Raw genomic sequence first — 16,299 nt, 5'->3', positions numbered from 1 at the left:
TAAGAAATGTCTTATTTTAGATTAACTTCCCAATTTCTATTTATAATTAATAATTAATTTATGAATTACACGAGAGATTTCTAAAGTATTTGCTTATTCTACGATTTTAGTGGAGTTAGTTTGGATTTTGTTTGTTGCTATTTCTATATATCTCGCTAGGGTTTTGCTTTACTGTGCGTCCTTGCTTATGAATTCTATTGATTTGTTTGGCTCTTGAGAATCTTATAAATCCCTTTGTTCGTCTTTTTTGATGTTTTCAGGCTTTTAGATTTCTCCGGATGCTGAAAGCTCTTAACTATGGACAGGTTAAGTCATTTACATGATGAGCTTCTTTTGGATATATTGTCGTTACTGCCTACCGCTAAAGATGTTGTGGCCACAATGGTTTTGTCAAAACGTTGGCGATTTCTTTGGAGGATGGTGCCAACGCTTGTGTACGATGATAGCTATCAGAACACTGATAAGGAAATATTTTCTACCTTCGTAGACAGGTCTATGGTGTTGCACAAGGCTCCAGTTCTAGATACTTTGCATTTCAAACTCGGTAAAATCTTTGGTACTGGATATACTCTGGCTAGAGCTGCAGATTATAAATCTTGTGTGCGTAAACTGGTTATCGAGATCGATACTTCTCCTAGTAGTAGTCAACCTCCAGTCATGGTTCCTTGGAACTTATACAGTGGGGTTTGTACAATGCTTGCGACCTTGATACTACAAAACGTGATTCTGATGGAATTTGCTGCTACCCCAGTTTCTTTCCCATCCCTAAAAAAAGTTAAAGCTTAAATTCGTGAAGTTCGCAGGTAGTAAAGCTGTCAGCAAGCTTTTATCCAGTTGTCCTGTTCTTGAAGACTTGGGTTTGAAGGAATGTTCAGGTGCCACCACTTGGAGCGTTAGAGTGCCATCACTAAAGCGTTTATCCTTATTAGAAAAAGTAAACAATGTTCTTCATGAGTTTGTAATAGATGCTCTTTCTTTGGAAAGCTTGAAGATTGTTGACTATTCGCTTGGGTCTCGTATCGCTGAGAGTAATATGAGTAGGATCATCACCGCAAGTATCGACTTGTTAACTCCACAAACAGAGCAGCTTATGGGCTCTCTAACTTCAGCCAAGAGTCTTTTTCTCTGCCTACCAAACTCAAAGGTAACATGTTGTTTACTACACATTAACTACATTTGATATGGTCACTAATTGACTTCTCTTATGATCAAAACTATTGACACTACGCTTCTCATGCACTGAAATTATGCAGGATGCGTATCCGTTGGTAGAGTATTCCGCTCTCTTTTACATTTAACTATATGCACATGTGAGACAGACTGGTTGAATGTACTTATACGTGTGCTGAGAGATTCCCCTAATTTAAAAACTCTCAAAATTCAACAGGTATGTACATATATCTCACCTCAATTCATTCCGTGTCATTGAGATAAGGTTACTATATTAGTACAATCTATTGATATGTTGAGATGTACTTGTATCTGATCAGTACCATGTCTTTCGTGATGGTGAGCCCCGCCCATGCTGGAAAGAAACGAGCTTGGTGCCTGAATATCTGTTACCTAGTCTTGAAACCTTTGAATGGGTAAAATATCTAGGAACAGAAACAGAGAAAGAAGTAGTAGCATTCATCTTACGAATCGCAAGCTGTTTAAAGCAGGCCACTATTAAGTCCTCTAAACCTGTTGACCACGACAAGAAACTTGAGATGCTCAAGGATTTTCCAGTATCGTCTAGGCGTTCACCAGATTGTCTGCTTGCTTTCAGCTGGAGTGTTATATCTTAATCTTAGATAAGCAACTAGAAATTTGTTATGTTTATCTTTTTCTTAATTTTAGCTCATTGAATGTTTTTATGTTAGGAAAAGGTTCTTGGAACTCTTGGATATATCTCTATCTTCCTCAAACAGGGGTTGCTCTCTTTGTTGGTGATTAATTACACCTCTAGTTGGAGGAGTGGGGTGGTTCCATTTATGCTTTTAGATGAGTTATGTATTGTTTGATCAAAATATTTGGCCGCTTTTTTCATTTTTTTTTTGAGACAAAAATTTGGTCGTTTGAAATTTCTTAAAGAGTTATTTAAGTTGATAGATAACAAGATTTAGAAAGATATTAAGGAAATGAACAATTTATAACTTTGCTATTAATAACAATCTATGAATACAATATGAGCCAAAAAAAAGAGATTATTTTTGCATATAGTATAGGAGGAAGGTCTTGTAAATCAGGTAATCAGCTATGTATCTCATGTTTGACAATCAGTGAACTTCTACATATATAATGCTATGCGCTCAATATACAGAGACAGCGAAGCCAGTCGAAGTCAGTCGACTGAACATCAACATAATGCAATGCGCTAGCTTGACTGAAGCTATAGAAGGCACAAGCTGCTCAGTATGAGAAAGCAGCTTTGTATGTTTTTTCTTTATAATATATAGAGATCATTGAGGCTGCTTTGTACTCTTTGCTTTCTCTCAGAGAAAGAATTTTTTAGGTGTCTTCATTAGTTTGTGGTTTAATTTATGGTATTTGCTCCATTTCAGTCTATTGAGAAGGTTAGATTTCATTGCTTGTTGTGTGCTTGTCTTTATCACCTTTAAACATTCATTTTTAGTTTACTTTAAAAAAAAAAAAAACTACTCATTTCCGTTTTCTTTTGTTCCCAATGGTCGACTGCTTTGAGAAACGCAGCGACTATTATTCTAATAAAGACATTAGCCCTTTACCCTTAGGGGTTAGAAAAATAGTCATAAATTCTTAGAACCTGAAGCGTCGAAGAATTTTGAAAGTTGCACCGCTTTCGAATCAATTAATATTCTTATATTAAGAGAAGTTGGTATCACCGTATCAGTAGAGAAAAAAAACTGTTTTTCTGATTATACAGAGCCGTTTCAGGTAATTTACCTATACTGTGAATTTCTTCTGATTCTCTCAGTCGTGCTTATTTGATTTTCTAACTTGTAAGTTTAGTTCATAAAAATAATTCCTGGATTAACTTTAAGCACTAAGTGAGTTTGGATTTTGTTTGCTTCACTTTCTATTTGTGGGTTATGTACCTCGCTAAGGTTTGCCTTTGACCTTGCGTTGTTGCTTATGATTGTTTGCATGGTTCATGAGAAAAACACATACTTAGAATTTGATATCCTTTGTTGCTTTCAAAATCTGATTTGTTCGTATATTTTTTGATGTTTTCAGGTTTTGACTTAGAAAGTGTAAATCTTTTGAAACGCTTAAAGCTTGATTTAAAAGTGGATATGGAGATTGATATGATTAGTGAGCTGCCTGATGAGCTATTCTGGAGAATATTGTCGTTCCTGCCGGCCACAGATGTGGTAACCACAATGGTTTTTTTCTAAACGATGGCAACATGTTTGGATGACGGTGCCAAAACTTGTATACGATGATAGCTTGAACTCCAGCTATGAAAGATTTTCGCGTAGAGAATAAACCCTGCTTCACCTCTTATAGCTTGTTACTTTGAAACTTAAGAGTGTCATTCTTGTGGATTTTTCATCACCGACGACTTTTCCGTCTCTCAAAACTTTGAGCCTTCATTCTGTTGAGTATCCTGGTGAAATTTTTTTCGACTCGTTTTTTTTCAATTGTCCTGCTCTTGAGGATTTGGTTGTGGAGCAATGTCCTTATGACAATGTGGAAATCTTCTTCATTACTGTTCCTTCTCTCAAAAGATTAGTACTGCGGTTTTACCATATAGATGAATCTCATTTATTTGTGATAAGTGCCCCTTTAGAGTTTTTGGACATTGTTGACCGTAGCTGTGGTTCTATTAGTGTCGATCTCAATATGCCTAAGATTGTCAAAGCAACTATTGACGTCACTAGTGTTTATTATCCTTCGGAAGTTCTTGCTTCTATTACTTCAGTCTGAAGGTTTTTGTAGGTTTAGCCACTCTTTAGCTTAAACTCTCATACTTTCTTATCTTGTTAATACCACAATCTTACATATTTATACTAGATGTTATCTTACCCTAATTGTTATCTCTTAACACAAAATAACCCATTGACATATATGGGCCTTTAAATAAAACAGCATGGCCCATAGGCATTTTTCCTTTTTCTTCTTCTTCTTCCTCTACGACACAACATACTTCTTCTCTTCTCTTCTCTCACGATGCTCTCATCTTCTTCACCACACCACTTCTCTTCATCACCTTCTATCTCTGATATCATTAGTACCATGTTAGGCAAAGGATCAATTTCCAACACAGTCAAGCATCTTGATTTATTATCTTCAAAGGTATTTTTTTCGTAACTTCAGGCTTGTTTTTCTATCATTCTTCCATGAATACGTGCCATATTTGTTGATGCTACATTGCTCCTGTACTTCTGGTGTTTCTTTTGCAGTATCCATATCCAGTTGGTAGTATCTTCGGCTGCCTTGTACGTCTAAAGTTATGCACATGTGAGGGAAAGTGGTTGAATCTACTACTTATGTGTCTTCTCAGAGATTCCCCTAAATTACAATCTCTCAAACTTGGAAAGGTAAGTACATATTCTAAACCCAGTTTCTTCAGTTTCCTTGATCAGTACATATTTTGATCTAATGCAGTGTACATTTATTCCTTTTCTGGGTTTGTGATAGATGCTCCTTCTTTAGAGTGCTTTTGGACATTGTTGATCATTCTCATGGTTTTCGCATCATTGAGAATAATATGTGCAAGATTGGGAAAGCAAATGTCGACATTTCTCATCCCCATACTGAGCAGCTTTTGGGTTCCCTAACTTCAGTCAAGCGTCTTTTCCTCTGCTTACCAACCTCTAAGGTAATATGTTGTTTACTGCATGCTGTTATTTATATCCTCTTGTGACCAAATTTGTTGGCACTACAATGCTCATGTACTAACTGCCGTATTTTATGCAGGATGCATATCCTGTTGGTAGTCTCCTCAGTTCTCTTGCATACTTAAAGTTATGCACTTGTGAGACAGAGTGGTTGAATATACTTATATGTATGCTCAGAGATTCCCCAAATTTACGAGCTCTTGAACTCAGCCAGGTAAAATATGTACAAATTATTACGTTTTTATTTCTATCAGGTTATTTTCATCAATATATCATCAGTATGATTTATCTAATCAACCATAACTCTATCCCATTTATTTTAGTACCATCCCCTCCGGATTGAAGAACGGCCGTGCTGGAATGAACCAAGCTCAGTGCCTGAATGTATTTTTATACAGTCTTGAGAGCTTTAAATGGGTAAACTATCAAGAAACAAAAGAAAAAAAAAACTAGTGGGATTTATCTTCAGAAACGGTACCTGTTTGAAAAAGGCAACTATTATCTCCCCTAACTCTATGGACGGTGACAAGAAACTTGAGATGCTCACGGAGTTGTCTTTGTCATCCCGGCGTTCACCCATCTGTCAGCTTGAGTTCAGCTGAAGTCATGGTCAATTATGATTAACATTTTTTTTCTTTGGTGTTTTTTGGTTTTTGGATTTGAATCTTAACAAGATAATATAGAACTTGGGGTGTTCTTTCTTTCCAATATTTTGGCTCTTTAAATTTCATATGTTTAAAGGTGAGTTTTAACCAATCCACCTCTATTCTCACATCTAAAATAGAGATTGCTATTTTTTCCTCTATTTATAGAGTAACCTTTGTAAAAAAAGAATAGAGGAAAAAATAGCAATCTCTATTTTAGAGTTGAGAATAGAGGTGGGTTGGAGTAAAACTCCTAGCGGAAAAAAGAATGTTAAGAAGAAGATTGTTAAGGGTACAAAGAGTTAAAAGAGTAAGTAGTCGCATGCGTTCTAACTGTTCAAGTGTAATTCCCAAAGTTTTCGTAGACAACTAAATGATATGAAAACCAAGTCTGTTATTGAGCCATTAGGCTAACTCTTGTTGATCACTTTTTATTGGTTATGTAATAACTTTAGTTATTGACTTTATCTATTGGTTATGTAATGATATTATCTATTGGTTAGGCTATGATAGCTCTTCTTCTAATGTTATAAAAGGGATTTTTCAGCCATTGTTTAGGCTATGCTTTATTTTATTCCAGGTTTTTGAGAGAGGTTGTTGGAGAGACAAATCCTGGATTCTGTCTGCTTTCAGAGAAGATTTCAAACTCCTACAACTGGGTTTGGTGAAAACAACCAGTATGTAAAGTTACATGAAAACAAACAGGGTAACTGGGTTTGGTGAAAAACAAAATGGTGAAAACAACTGGGTTTGGAGATGGTGGTGCTTGAATAAGAGAAAAGGAGATAAGATTTCAGATTGGAAATTGAAAATGAGAGGCAAACAAAATAAAGCCCTAAAAATATTACTTGCATATGTCATTCAATTTTTTGCACATGAATGGTTTCAAACTGACTGCAGAGTATACAGGGGAGAAAAAAATGACTGTAGAGAAATGGTTTCAAACTTGTTTAAGAAATATGGTTAAAAATGACTGCTGGGGAATTTTATTGATCAGGATTATTGAAGAGTATTAATCAGGCTACAAGACTTCAGAATATGGCTGCAGGACTTCATAAATTCTGCAGCTAGACTTCATAAATTGGTCAACAGAGTGCCAAGTTGCACATACAAACTCAAACATAGTCGTTTCCACCATGTCCATTAAATGATTACAAATTCCAAAGAGACTTAGAAGGCCGAAACATTGCTTAGCAGGTTATGAGATTAAGTTTTCCATTTTCTTTCCGTGTGCCTATCTGTCTTCTATTTTGTTCAAATTCGTATTCAAACATTTCTTAAATATTTGAAACTTTAGATTGAAAGAGGAAGAGAATTGCTTATGGGAAAAAACTTTAGATTGAAGTTTGCTGCATAATTTATGAAGTCTTGGAGCCATATTCACGTAAGCTTCCACATAACATTTATAGCCATGACATCACGACAGTTTCAAACTCTGGTGCGTATCATACGAAGTGATAATGGATCAGAATTTCTTTGTTTGAGTGAGTACTTTAAGCAGCAAGCAGCAAGGGATCGTTCACGAGACATCTTGTGTCGGGACACCTCAACAAAATGGGAGGGTCGAAAGAAAAATAGACATATACTGAATATAGCCAGGGCGCTTCGTTTTCAAGCTGCTCTACCCATTGAATTTTGGGGTGAATGTGTATTAACCTCAGCCTATTTAATCAATCGAACACCGAGTATGATTCTGAACGTAATATCTCCGTATGAACGGTTATACGGCATCATGGATCAGTTACCTTTTGCTCTTGAGAATACTATCGTTTTTGCCTACAATGAAAGATGTTGTTGCCACAATGGTTTTGTCAAAACAATGGAAGTCTCTTTGGATGTTTGTGACTATACTCGTATACGATGATAGCTATCAAAACATTGATTATGAAAGATTTTCCTGCTTTGTAGACAAGTGTTTGTTTCTGCACGAGGGTCCATTTATAGAAACTTTGCATTTCATACTTGGTCAAACATGTGGTGCTGAAGATATTAGAGTCTGGATTAGAGCTGCAGATAAGTGTTCTGTGCGTGAACTGCATATCCAGTTCATCAGCCCTTCTAGTGCATCTTTAACCATACTTCCAAGGAGCTTGTACACACGGTGGAAATTGCTTGTTACCTTGAAACTAGTTGACGCGGTTCTTGTGGACGATGTTAGCTGTCTAATTTCTTTCCCTTCCCTCAAAATACTGAATCTTGGATTCTTGAAGTATCCAGGTGGTGATGAATTTGTCAACAAGCTTTTATCAAGTTGTCCTGTGCTTGAAGAATTGGTTGTGGTGCAGTGTCCTGATGATAATGTGAATATTTTCACCATTAGAGTGCCTTCTCTAAAGCGTCTAGGCATGTGTAAATCATAAGAAAAAGATACTGATAATGCACATGGTTTTGTGATAGATGTTCCTTCTTTGGAGACGTTGGAAATGCTATGGGTTTTGTGCCATTGAGAATGAAATGCCTAATATTGTAAGGGCAACTATTGACGTTAATCAGACTCATCCTCGGAGGAATATTCTGAGCTCTTTGATTATGTCAGTCAAGTGTCTCTCTTTATGTTTTATCTTTTTTTTTTTTTTTGAATTTGTCTCTCTTTATGTTTATCAACCTCAAAGGTATTTTCTTCTTAATTGCAAGTTGTGGTTTCTTTCATTCTGCCATCTGCACGATTGGAAATAGTTGGTATTCTTGTGATCAGGTCTCTAGCCACTAACCTTTCTTGTACTTAATTTGTCTTGTATGCATGCAGGATGCATATCATGTTGGTAGTATCTTCCACCATCTTGTAGAGTTAACGCTATGCAGATGTGATGAGCAGTGGTTGAACCTACTTCTTCGTTTGCTTGGAGATTCCCCTAAATTACGATCTCTCAATCTTATTCAGGTACATATGTAAATCTCAACCCAACTCATTCAGTGTCTTTGACCAGGTTGTTTTCCAATTCATTGTCTAATGTACTATCAGTACCATGCCAATCAGGCTGACGAACCGAGCCCCTGCTGGATTAAACCGAGTTCAGTTCCTAAATGTTTGTTATCGAGAATGGACAGCCTATGAAGGAAAAGAAGAAGAGAAAGAACTGCTAGGATATATCTTAAGAAACGGAATCTGTTTAAAAAAGGTAACTGTCTCCTCCAAAATCCACTGACAGCGAGAAGAAACTTGAGATGATCAAGGAGTTGAATTGTCCATTAGGTGTTCACCTACCTGTCAGCTTGTATTTAAGAGAAGCTACAGTAAATCATGTCAAACATTACAACGTTGGGTTATGTTTGGTCTGAATGTTAGATATACTTTTGATGTTTTTTCTTTTTCACACACACCACACACAACATATAAAGTTAACTATATAAGAGAGTAAATATTATAACATAGATTCTCATCCATATCTGGCTTCACCAACAAATATTATATTCATATTACATTAGTGTCTCATGTCTTTTCACTCACCGTTTGATATGTTGACTGTCAAAATTTGAAGGTCAACTATTAGAAGTTAACAATGCAGTCAAAACACAATGATTTTTTGTTTGTCAATGGTCAACTATCCCCTATATAGAGAAGCATTCGCTGATGTGTCGTACGTAAATACTCCAATTCGATTTTGCACTTATCTCTTGGTTTTAGGTGGTTATGATTGCACTCATCTCATGTTTTCAGGTGGTTAATTCATTTTGCATTCAACTTAGTTTTGTTGATTATTTACACAATAATAGAGACATGTATTTTTTGTTTTTAATATTAAACTACATTAGGACCCGTGCTAGAGCACAAGTTGAAATTTCTTTTATTTATATTGTAATTTTTATAAAAAAATATAATTTATATGATTATTTTAAAAAATTGTTGTGAATAAAATATTATGCAATAAAATTATATACAAAATATGAAGACTTGAATTTTTTTTGAGATTTTGTTGCTAGTATAATCAAAATCACTCTTAATTTGCGGAAGAGTGATTAATTTTTGAGATTTTGTTGTCTATATATGGTTAATTAAATATTTTGTGTAGATTTTATTTTATTTTTTGGAATATTTTTTAACGAGATTTAACTAATGTTTACAATCCATATAACTTATAACCTATCAAATAATCAAATAACTAATCTTATAACTCATATTATATAGTTTACACAAAAATGTTATGTACTTTCGTTTTATTATATAGAGGATATGCAAAGAGAATCTTGGAGTGTACTTTAAATTAATGTTGCTAATGTGTAATATTGTATATAAGGGTATGTATTGTTCGGCTCTTCAGTTAAGCAAATAGCAAGAGAGAAAATTCATCGTTTTGCTTGATCAATGTATATGATGTCTCTGTGTGTTTTTTTTTTTTGGGCTTTAATTAGGACTAATATGTATCTGAAAAGTAGATGGTTTCGATTTATAGGAGATCATGTACTTTTTATTTGGACAAAATAAGAGGTCATATTCATGCAGTCAATTTGGCTAATGATTTGCATCTTATTAATGTTTTTAAACAGAATCTTTGTTTTTTTGGAAAGTTTGATAATAGTCAAACGTTCAACTTTAATAATATTCATTTGTGACGTGACTATGATTCCTAATATTGGTGGCTAATTTCTATAAAAAATGACATTTAGTACTCGATTTAAAGTTTAATAGTTTTACACATTTCAGATTATATATTTTAGTCTAATAGATAAGGAAATAGGTAAATGTTTCAGATCCGTTTATGTGTAGGTTTTATTTGTAGATGTATTTGTGAATAACATCTATAACATAAAATTATAGTGGTTTGCTTTAAAAGTTTGAATTAAGGGATCAGATAAGTGAAATGTAGAAAAACAATCCTTGCACAACTGCTAAAACTAGGACATTGACCTAAGACAAAAGAAAACTTCCACAACAGTACCTTTCATAATGAACTACGTGCTAATTAAAGCCATGGAGACAACACCATGAAGCAAACAATCAACTCCAACAACAACCACCAAATATAGCTCTTGTCAAATCACCTTTGTCTTGACATTGATTCCCTTGCAGCTACAAACAAAAACCCATTGTAACATATTAACAACTCTTCCAGTAAGTTCAAATTCTTGGTAACAGGGTCTGAAAACCAGCTCTACATCTGTTAAAAATCACAATGGGTACTTTCATGAATCAACAATCACAAAACAAATGCGAATATAAAATACTAACTAACCGTCAGTTCTTCTTCTTCCTAGTGCAGTGATGAGTAAGCAGGACTCCGTTTCGTGGAGACGTAAGCTGAAGCTCGCACCTCCCACCTCCCAAGCAGTGTAAACGAGTAGTGTAAGGATCCCAATGTTGCTCTGACTCTGAAGGTGGCTAGAATTTGGAATTCCAGCTTGTTGTTCTGCAGCTGTTTCTGGAGCTCCATTTTGTGTTCAAGGAAGGCTTTTGAAGTCTGAGACGAATCTTAAGGACCCAAATTTTGTATCGTGGGTTGTCAAGTTGAAGGGATAGATCAATTGATGAGCAACTACATTGTTGTTGAAGTATAGTTGTGTCATAGAGCTATCAGCTTTTACTTTGATCATCTTGTTCCGGTTTTCAAAACTGGAAATCGCGATCAAGTCTTCAAGGTTGGAAGAGTTGGCGCTTTGGATGTTGAATAATATTGGCAATTTGGGTCTGATCACAAGCATAGCGAGCGACACAAAGATTAGGACGATAGCAAAGAGAGATGATACCTACTACACACCATATTCACAATGGCAAAGATAAAAATGATACATGCGACACACCAAACCTAGAACTATACATACGGACTGAGTAGTTTTTTTTATATACGACTAACTCTCAAGAAGTAGGTCACGTTTTGAATGGGGATTCGAGTTACAAAATTAAAAATGGAGTCGAGTGTTTCGAACAAGAAAAGACAAATAAGAAGCAAATCTGAAAATATTACTAAGTGTAAAAAATTGCAAAATTTTTGCTTAAATTTTGCTTAAGAATTGCTAAACATTTTTGTCTCTATATTATTAATAAGTTTCAGTATGAAATAAATAATAACTATCTTTATTTGGCTATAAAATTTGAAAATACATAAAATTTAAGGGACTAATATGTAATTTATGATTTTATGAAAATTGAATTAAAAGTCTCTTAACATGGACACAAAAATGGAGATCTCTATTTTAGGATAGGTTGGAAAGGTTTTTTTTTTCTCTAAAATGGAGTATACATATAGAAATGGTTAATAGGTGGCAAAAGTTTTTTTTTTTTCTCTAAAATGGAGTTTACAAATAGAAATGGTTATAGGTTGGTGCTGAGCTAGTGAATAAGGAGGGGGATCAACTGACCCCATAACATTTATGAAATTTTTAATTTATGCTTGTAAATGTATTATACAATTGCAAATTTGGTTTTTTTTTTAGTGAGTTGACCCCCAAGTCTCAACAGTAACAAAAGAACAGGAAATATCAAGTAAAGATTCTAGAAGAAGATTAACAGGAAAAAGGAAAAGGAAAAAAGGAAATAGCAAATAAATCTAAAAAAACTAATAGGAGAAAGGAAATAACACAGACTAATTAGGAAAAAGAGGAAAACATAAAAATTACTTAGAAAGGAAATAATAGCAAAGACAATAGAAAAAGGAAATAATAGCAAAGACAATAGAAAAAGGAAAACATAAAAAATATTTAGAAAGGAAATAGGATTGAAGAATCTAACGGTTCAAAAAGAAGATAGGAAATAGCTAACATCAAATCTTGACTGTCATAAACCTTACAGCAAGACATGTCAATTCATACAGTGTTGGTTACTATATAACTTCTCATGCTTTTCCTTTTCCAAATTTTAGCTCGTTAAATTTCTCATTTTCTTTTGTCCAAGTCTCTGCACTCTGCGTGAGGATTCGCTGTTGAATCTTGCTTTCAGTTGGTTTAATAGATGGTGTAAACACAAGTCTTTGCTTTTTCAGGTTATGTATTGTGGTGCCATCTTTAATTAACTATCAAACTTTCTTGGACCTACTACTATATTCAAAGAATTATAAAAGGGATTTTGGCCAATAATACCATTTTTGCTTAAAAACTTGTCAAAAATGCCAATTTCGGTTGAGTTCGTGAGAATTGCCATTTTTTGGGTTTGGGAGAGATGATTAAAGATGAATTTGCCCTCGGCTTAATAGAGCGGAAACGTTGGCGGGCAATTCAAACAAAAGACGCACATTAATGACGATTGGACATGAATTAATGGGAGCAAAGCTATGGTCCATAGGGTGTTTCATAGATTTAAGAAAGAGATAATGGTAATTAAGAAAGAGATAATGTTCAGGCATTTAATCTGGGCACCTGCAAATTCCCTTGTCTGTTGTCAAAGAAGGTTTTTTGGTCCAGGAACATTGTCTGTTGGAGATGGCTTTTTGATTGTCTATCAGAATTATAATGTCTATCGACATTAGATTTTCAATCGGAATTCAAATGTCTATCGACATTAGAATGTATATGGACAAGTCTCATTTTAGAGATGACAATGCAGTAGACCAAAAAATACTGCATTAGTAGTACATTTATATTAAAGATAGACGAAAACAACAAGAATACATGTCCATCGACTAGGATAGAGATAGAAGAAAAGAAAGAGTAGACAAAAACTTCTGAGTAACAATTTCCACCGCATGGGACAGAGATACGCGGGAAGATAGACAAAAACAACATAAAGACATGTCCAACAACATTAGAATGTCTATCGCCAATAGATTGTGTATGGACAAGTTTCATTAAATTGGCTATGGTCATATTGTAATAGAGAGATGACAATAAGGTAGACCAAAAAACACTGCATTAGTTGTACAACCATATTAAAGGTAGACACAAACAACAAGAATACATGTCCATCGACTAGGATAGTGGTAGAAGAAACGGTAGACATAAACAACAAATATACAATTTCCACCGCATAGGACAAACATTAAGTGTTGTTTGTACAAAAATGGACTAATAATTCCTGTGTGACTTGCGAATGGTCCATCAGCGAGTGGACATCTACCTTGTCTGCCTGATCTGGTCCACCATGGCCACATCATTGTCAGTGAGTACCCCAACAACATTACTACAGTAACGAGAAATGAATATGTTAGTTAATCGAGAGACAAACGAGTTTTGAGTAACAATTTTCACAATCAACAATGGATGACCAAACAGATATGGTTGTGATGGACATGAATCATGCCTATTTAGTCTAGTCCACCTAAAACGAAGACATAAATAGGCATAAATGGGGGTGGACATACCGTGGCTGTTCTAACTGGTCTACGTGATGTATTATAGGTCATGCGCTTTCGTGGTCAGCAGACATGCATTACAGACAAACATGTAAACAGTGGACACCTACTGCGTCTGTTGAATGTTCAAACTGAGGAAACTACTAGTCCTACGGAGGGAGAACATACCCAGTTCCTGCATGGTCATCAGACCTGCATTGGAGACATAATAATGGGGAAAATAAACATTTCCTGCATTGAATTTGGTCTACTAAGACATAACACTGAGCAACATAAATAAATTCGGTGGACAAGTATGTGGGGTTAATATTGTGGTCCATTTGCTGAGATAACCTATACAGTTGACAAGTATATATGTTAGACATGGAAAAGTAGATATAATCGAATTTCTTCAAAGAAAATTAACAATACACAAGAACCTCTCCTGGTGGATGTCGTCAACCTCCTGCATAGTAGGTAACTTGTAAGTTACCAAAGACGGAGTGACCAAAAAAGTAACGGTAGACCAAAACCTTTCCTGAAGGATGTCTATGAGATAGTAAGTGTTCTATCGTCATATAAAAAACATTGGGTGGACATAATTTTCAGATCCTGTAACTGGTCTATCGAGAAAAAATAGTCTATCAGATAACATTTGGTCTATCTTCATATAAAAAAAACTGGATGGACAAAGATCTTGGATCTATTAACTGGTCTATCAAATCGAATTCCCTGTTTCATTTAACAACTATTTTCGTTAGAAACAGACAAAAATTCTTAACACGGAAGACGATTTAAGCGGCTTTGAAGCTAGTTCGAAACAAATAAAACGAGAAAGACGAAAGGATAGGGTTTTTGGATTTCTTCAAAAAATATAAAAGAACGCAATACTTCTCTTACATACCAAGGGTCGGGTTCGGAACTAGGTCCCCTTATCTCGCCGACCGGGGCCGGTGGAGGCGGAAAAAGCGGAGGATTTCGCCGTAGAAGTGACTATAGGAAGAAATTCATCATTACATCCAAAGACGTCGGACTGTTCAGGCGGATGTGCGGTGAAGAAGAAGAAACAAAGAAGAAGGTGATAAGACAAGATAGAGAAGAAGAAACGAAGATTTATGAGGAGAAAAGAAAAAACAAAGAAGAAGATGATAAGACAAGAGAGAAGAAGAAACAAATATTTTTTTCTGTTTAATTGTTTAAGTGTCGTGAACGATGGGAGAAGGGCAAAAGGGTACTTTTTGGAATTTTTGCCATTTTTGCCATATTTTTTGTAATTTTTATCAAATGTGTCATATTGTTAAAAACTTTTCTAATTTGCCATAATCATTAAACATGGCAGTATAGGCTTTTACTACATTGCCCTCCTAATTACGTTAGTTCGATGGCGGCACAAGGAGAGGGGACAGGCGCATGATGAGTTAGTGTGACACGGTTAGAGATAAGCGCGTGATTTTACGCGGTTCCTGGGCCACATGGTAGAGAATTTCGTGGACAATTTATAAATTATAGTATCGTTATTGTGGACGATAATAATTATGGAAGACCACAAATAGGTGGACTTTACGAAATTGGTTAGCTGTTGTTGAGCGGACTTATTACCGACTAACAAGACGTGTAGTTAATGCTAGAGGGTTGGATAATGGGGAGTTTGCTGGATAATTTGCAGAGCATCCAGGTCTAAAAAAATCTACGTAATTGGAGAATTTTTTATTTTTGTTTTTTGGAAACGAGGCGGAGGAGATTTTTAAGGAGACGACCGACGTGAGTATTTGTATGGTTGTGGTGGACAAAAATTCTGTGGAGAAGTTATAGGTGTTGTCCTCCAAAGCAGCCATAGAAGGTATAGTCGTCCGCCATTAATGCTGGTGGTTGGGGATCTAAAGAAGTTTTTGTCATTAAATATCGTGGGTATTTAAGTGTGTAGTTTTAATTTTTTTATTTTGGTTTGGCAGGACATAGGGTTTGAGAAAGAAATGGAAGAAACCGTGTGTGTCCTTCGCGGCGAATGGGTATGTTGTGAAAACGGATAATGGAAATTATTCCTGCCCATGGAGAAATGGGAAGATGTGTGTCATATGGAATTAACACATGTTTCCGAGAGTTTGAAACAACAATCAAAACCGTTTTTCGTTTAACCAAGGAGTGTAGCGTGGTTATGACCTTTTGTGATTCAGGTGAGACGGCGCCTTTAAGTAATGGGAAAATGCCCCTTTTTTTAGTCAGCAACGATGTGGAGTTGGCGCTGTTGAAAAGGAGAATAATTCAGTTTCTTAGGATGAGGTTGTACGTTACAGTTAAGGAAGTTTCGGAGGCTGTTGGGTGCGGGGTGGAAGAAGAACCCCTCTGCGATGATGTCCTCTTGGCGTATGCGGAGGGACTAGAAGCACAGGACAAAGTACAAGACAAAGGTGAAAGAGTTGATGGTGTTGTTAATGGACAAGAAGGGTAGAACTCGCAACATAAAGAACAACAAAGTGAGTCTTCTATGATGGACGACTATATGTCTACATTGTTGTCTTCTATGCCGACTATAATGGAGAAAGATGGCGGACAAATCAGGGATTGCCCAAACAGGCCAACGAGTGATAGGAATGTATGTTATTTGGGGTCAGTGGACAACCGTTCCACTCTGAGTAATACTGTCATAGATTTAAG

At 35.6% G+C, this 16,299-nt stretch overlaps 1 protein-coding gene and 1 pseudogene across 1 annotated transcript; both read left to right on the top strand.

Annotated features, from left to right (window-relative positions):
- On the top strand, positions 298-3,888 carry LOC109127440 (annotated as a pseudogene).
- Positions 7,228-16,093, top strand: LOC104728933 (putative FBD-associated F-box protein At5g56390). The gene is made up of 5 exons (XM_010447843.1): positions 7,228-7,746; positions 7,844-7,912; positions 8,193-8,327; positions 15,597-15,653; positions 15,785-16,093. Exons 1-5 carry the CDS (start codon positions 7,228-7,230, stop codon positions 16,091-16,093), a joined length of 1,089 nt encoding a protein of 362 aa, XP_010446145.1.

The sequence above is a fragment of the Camelina sativa genome, chromosome 11 (genome assembly GCF_000633955.1).
Source record: "Camelina sativa cultivar DH55 chromosome 11, Cs, whole genome shotgun sequence".
Lineage (NCBI taxonomy): Eukaryota > Viridiplantae > Streptophyta > Magnoliopsida > Brassicales > Brassicaceae > Camelina > Camelina sativa.
The sequence above is the reverse complement of the archived record's forward strand: the minus strand, read 5'-3'. Positions and strand labels throughout refer to the sequence as shown.

What these genes read in the sequence shown, in the direction of transcription:
- LOC104728933 (XM_010447843.1), top strand. Translation starts at nt 7,228, where the DNA reads ATGAAAGATGTTGTTGCCACAATGGTTTTGTCAAAACAATGGAAGTCT. An exon ending in TGCAGTGTCCTGATGATAAT is followed by an intron (nt 7,747 to 7,843) that starts GTGAATATTTTC and finishes GTTTTGTGATAG; the next exon opens with ATGTTCCTTCTTTGGAGACG. An exon ending in GTGTCCTTCGCGGCGAATGG is followed by an intron (nt 15,654 to 15,784) that starts GTATGTTGTGAA and finishes CGTTTAACCAAG; the next exon opens with GAGTGTAGCGTGGTTATGAC.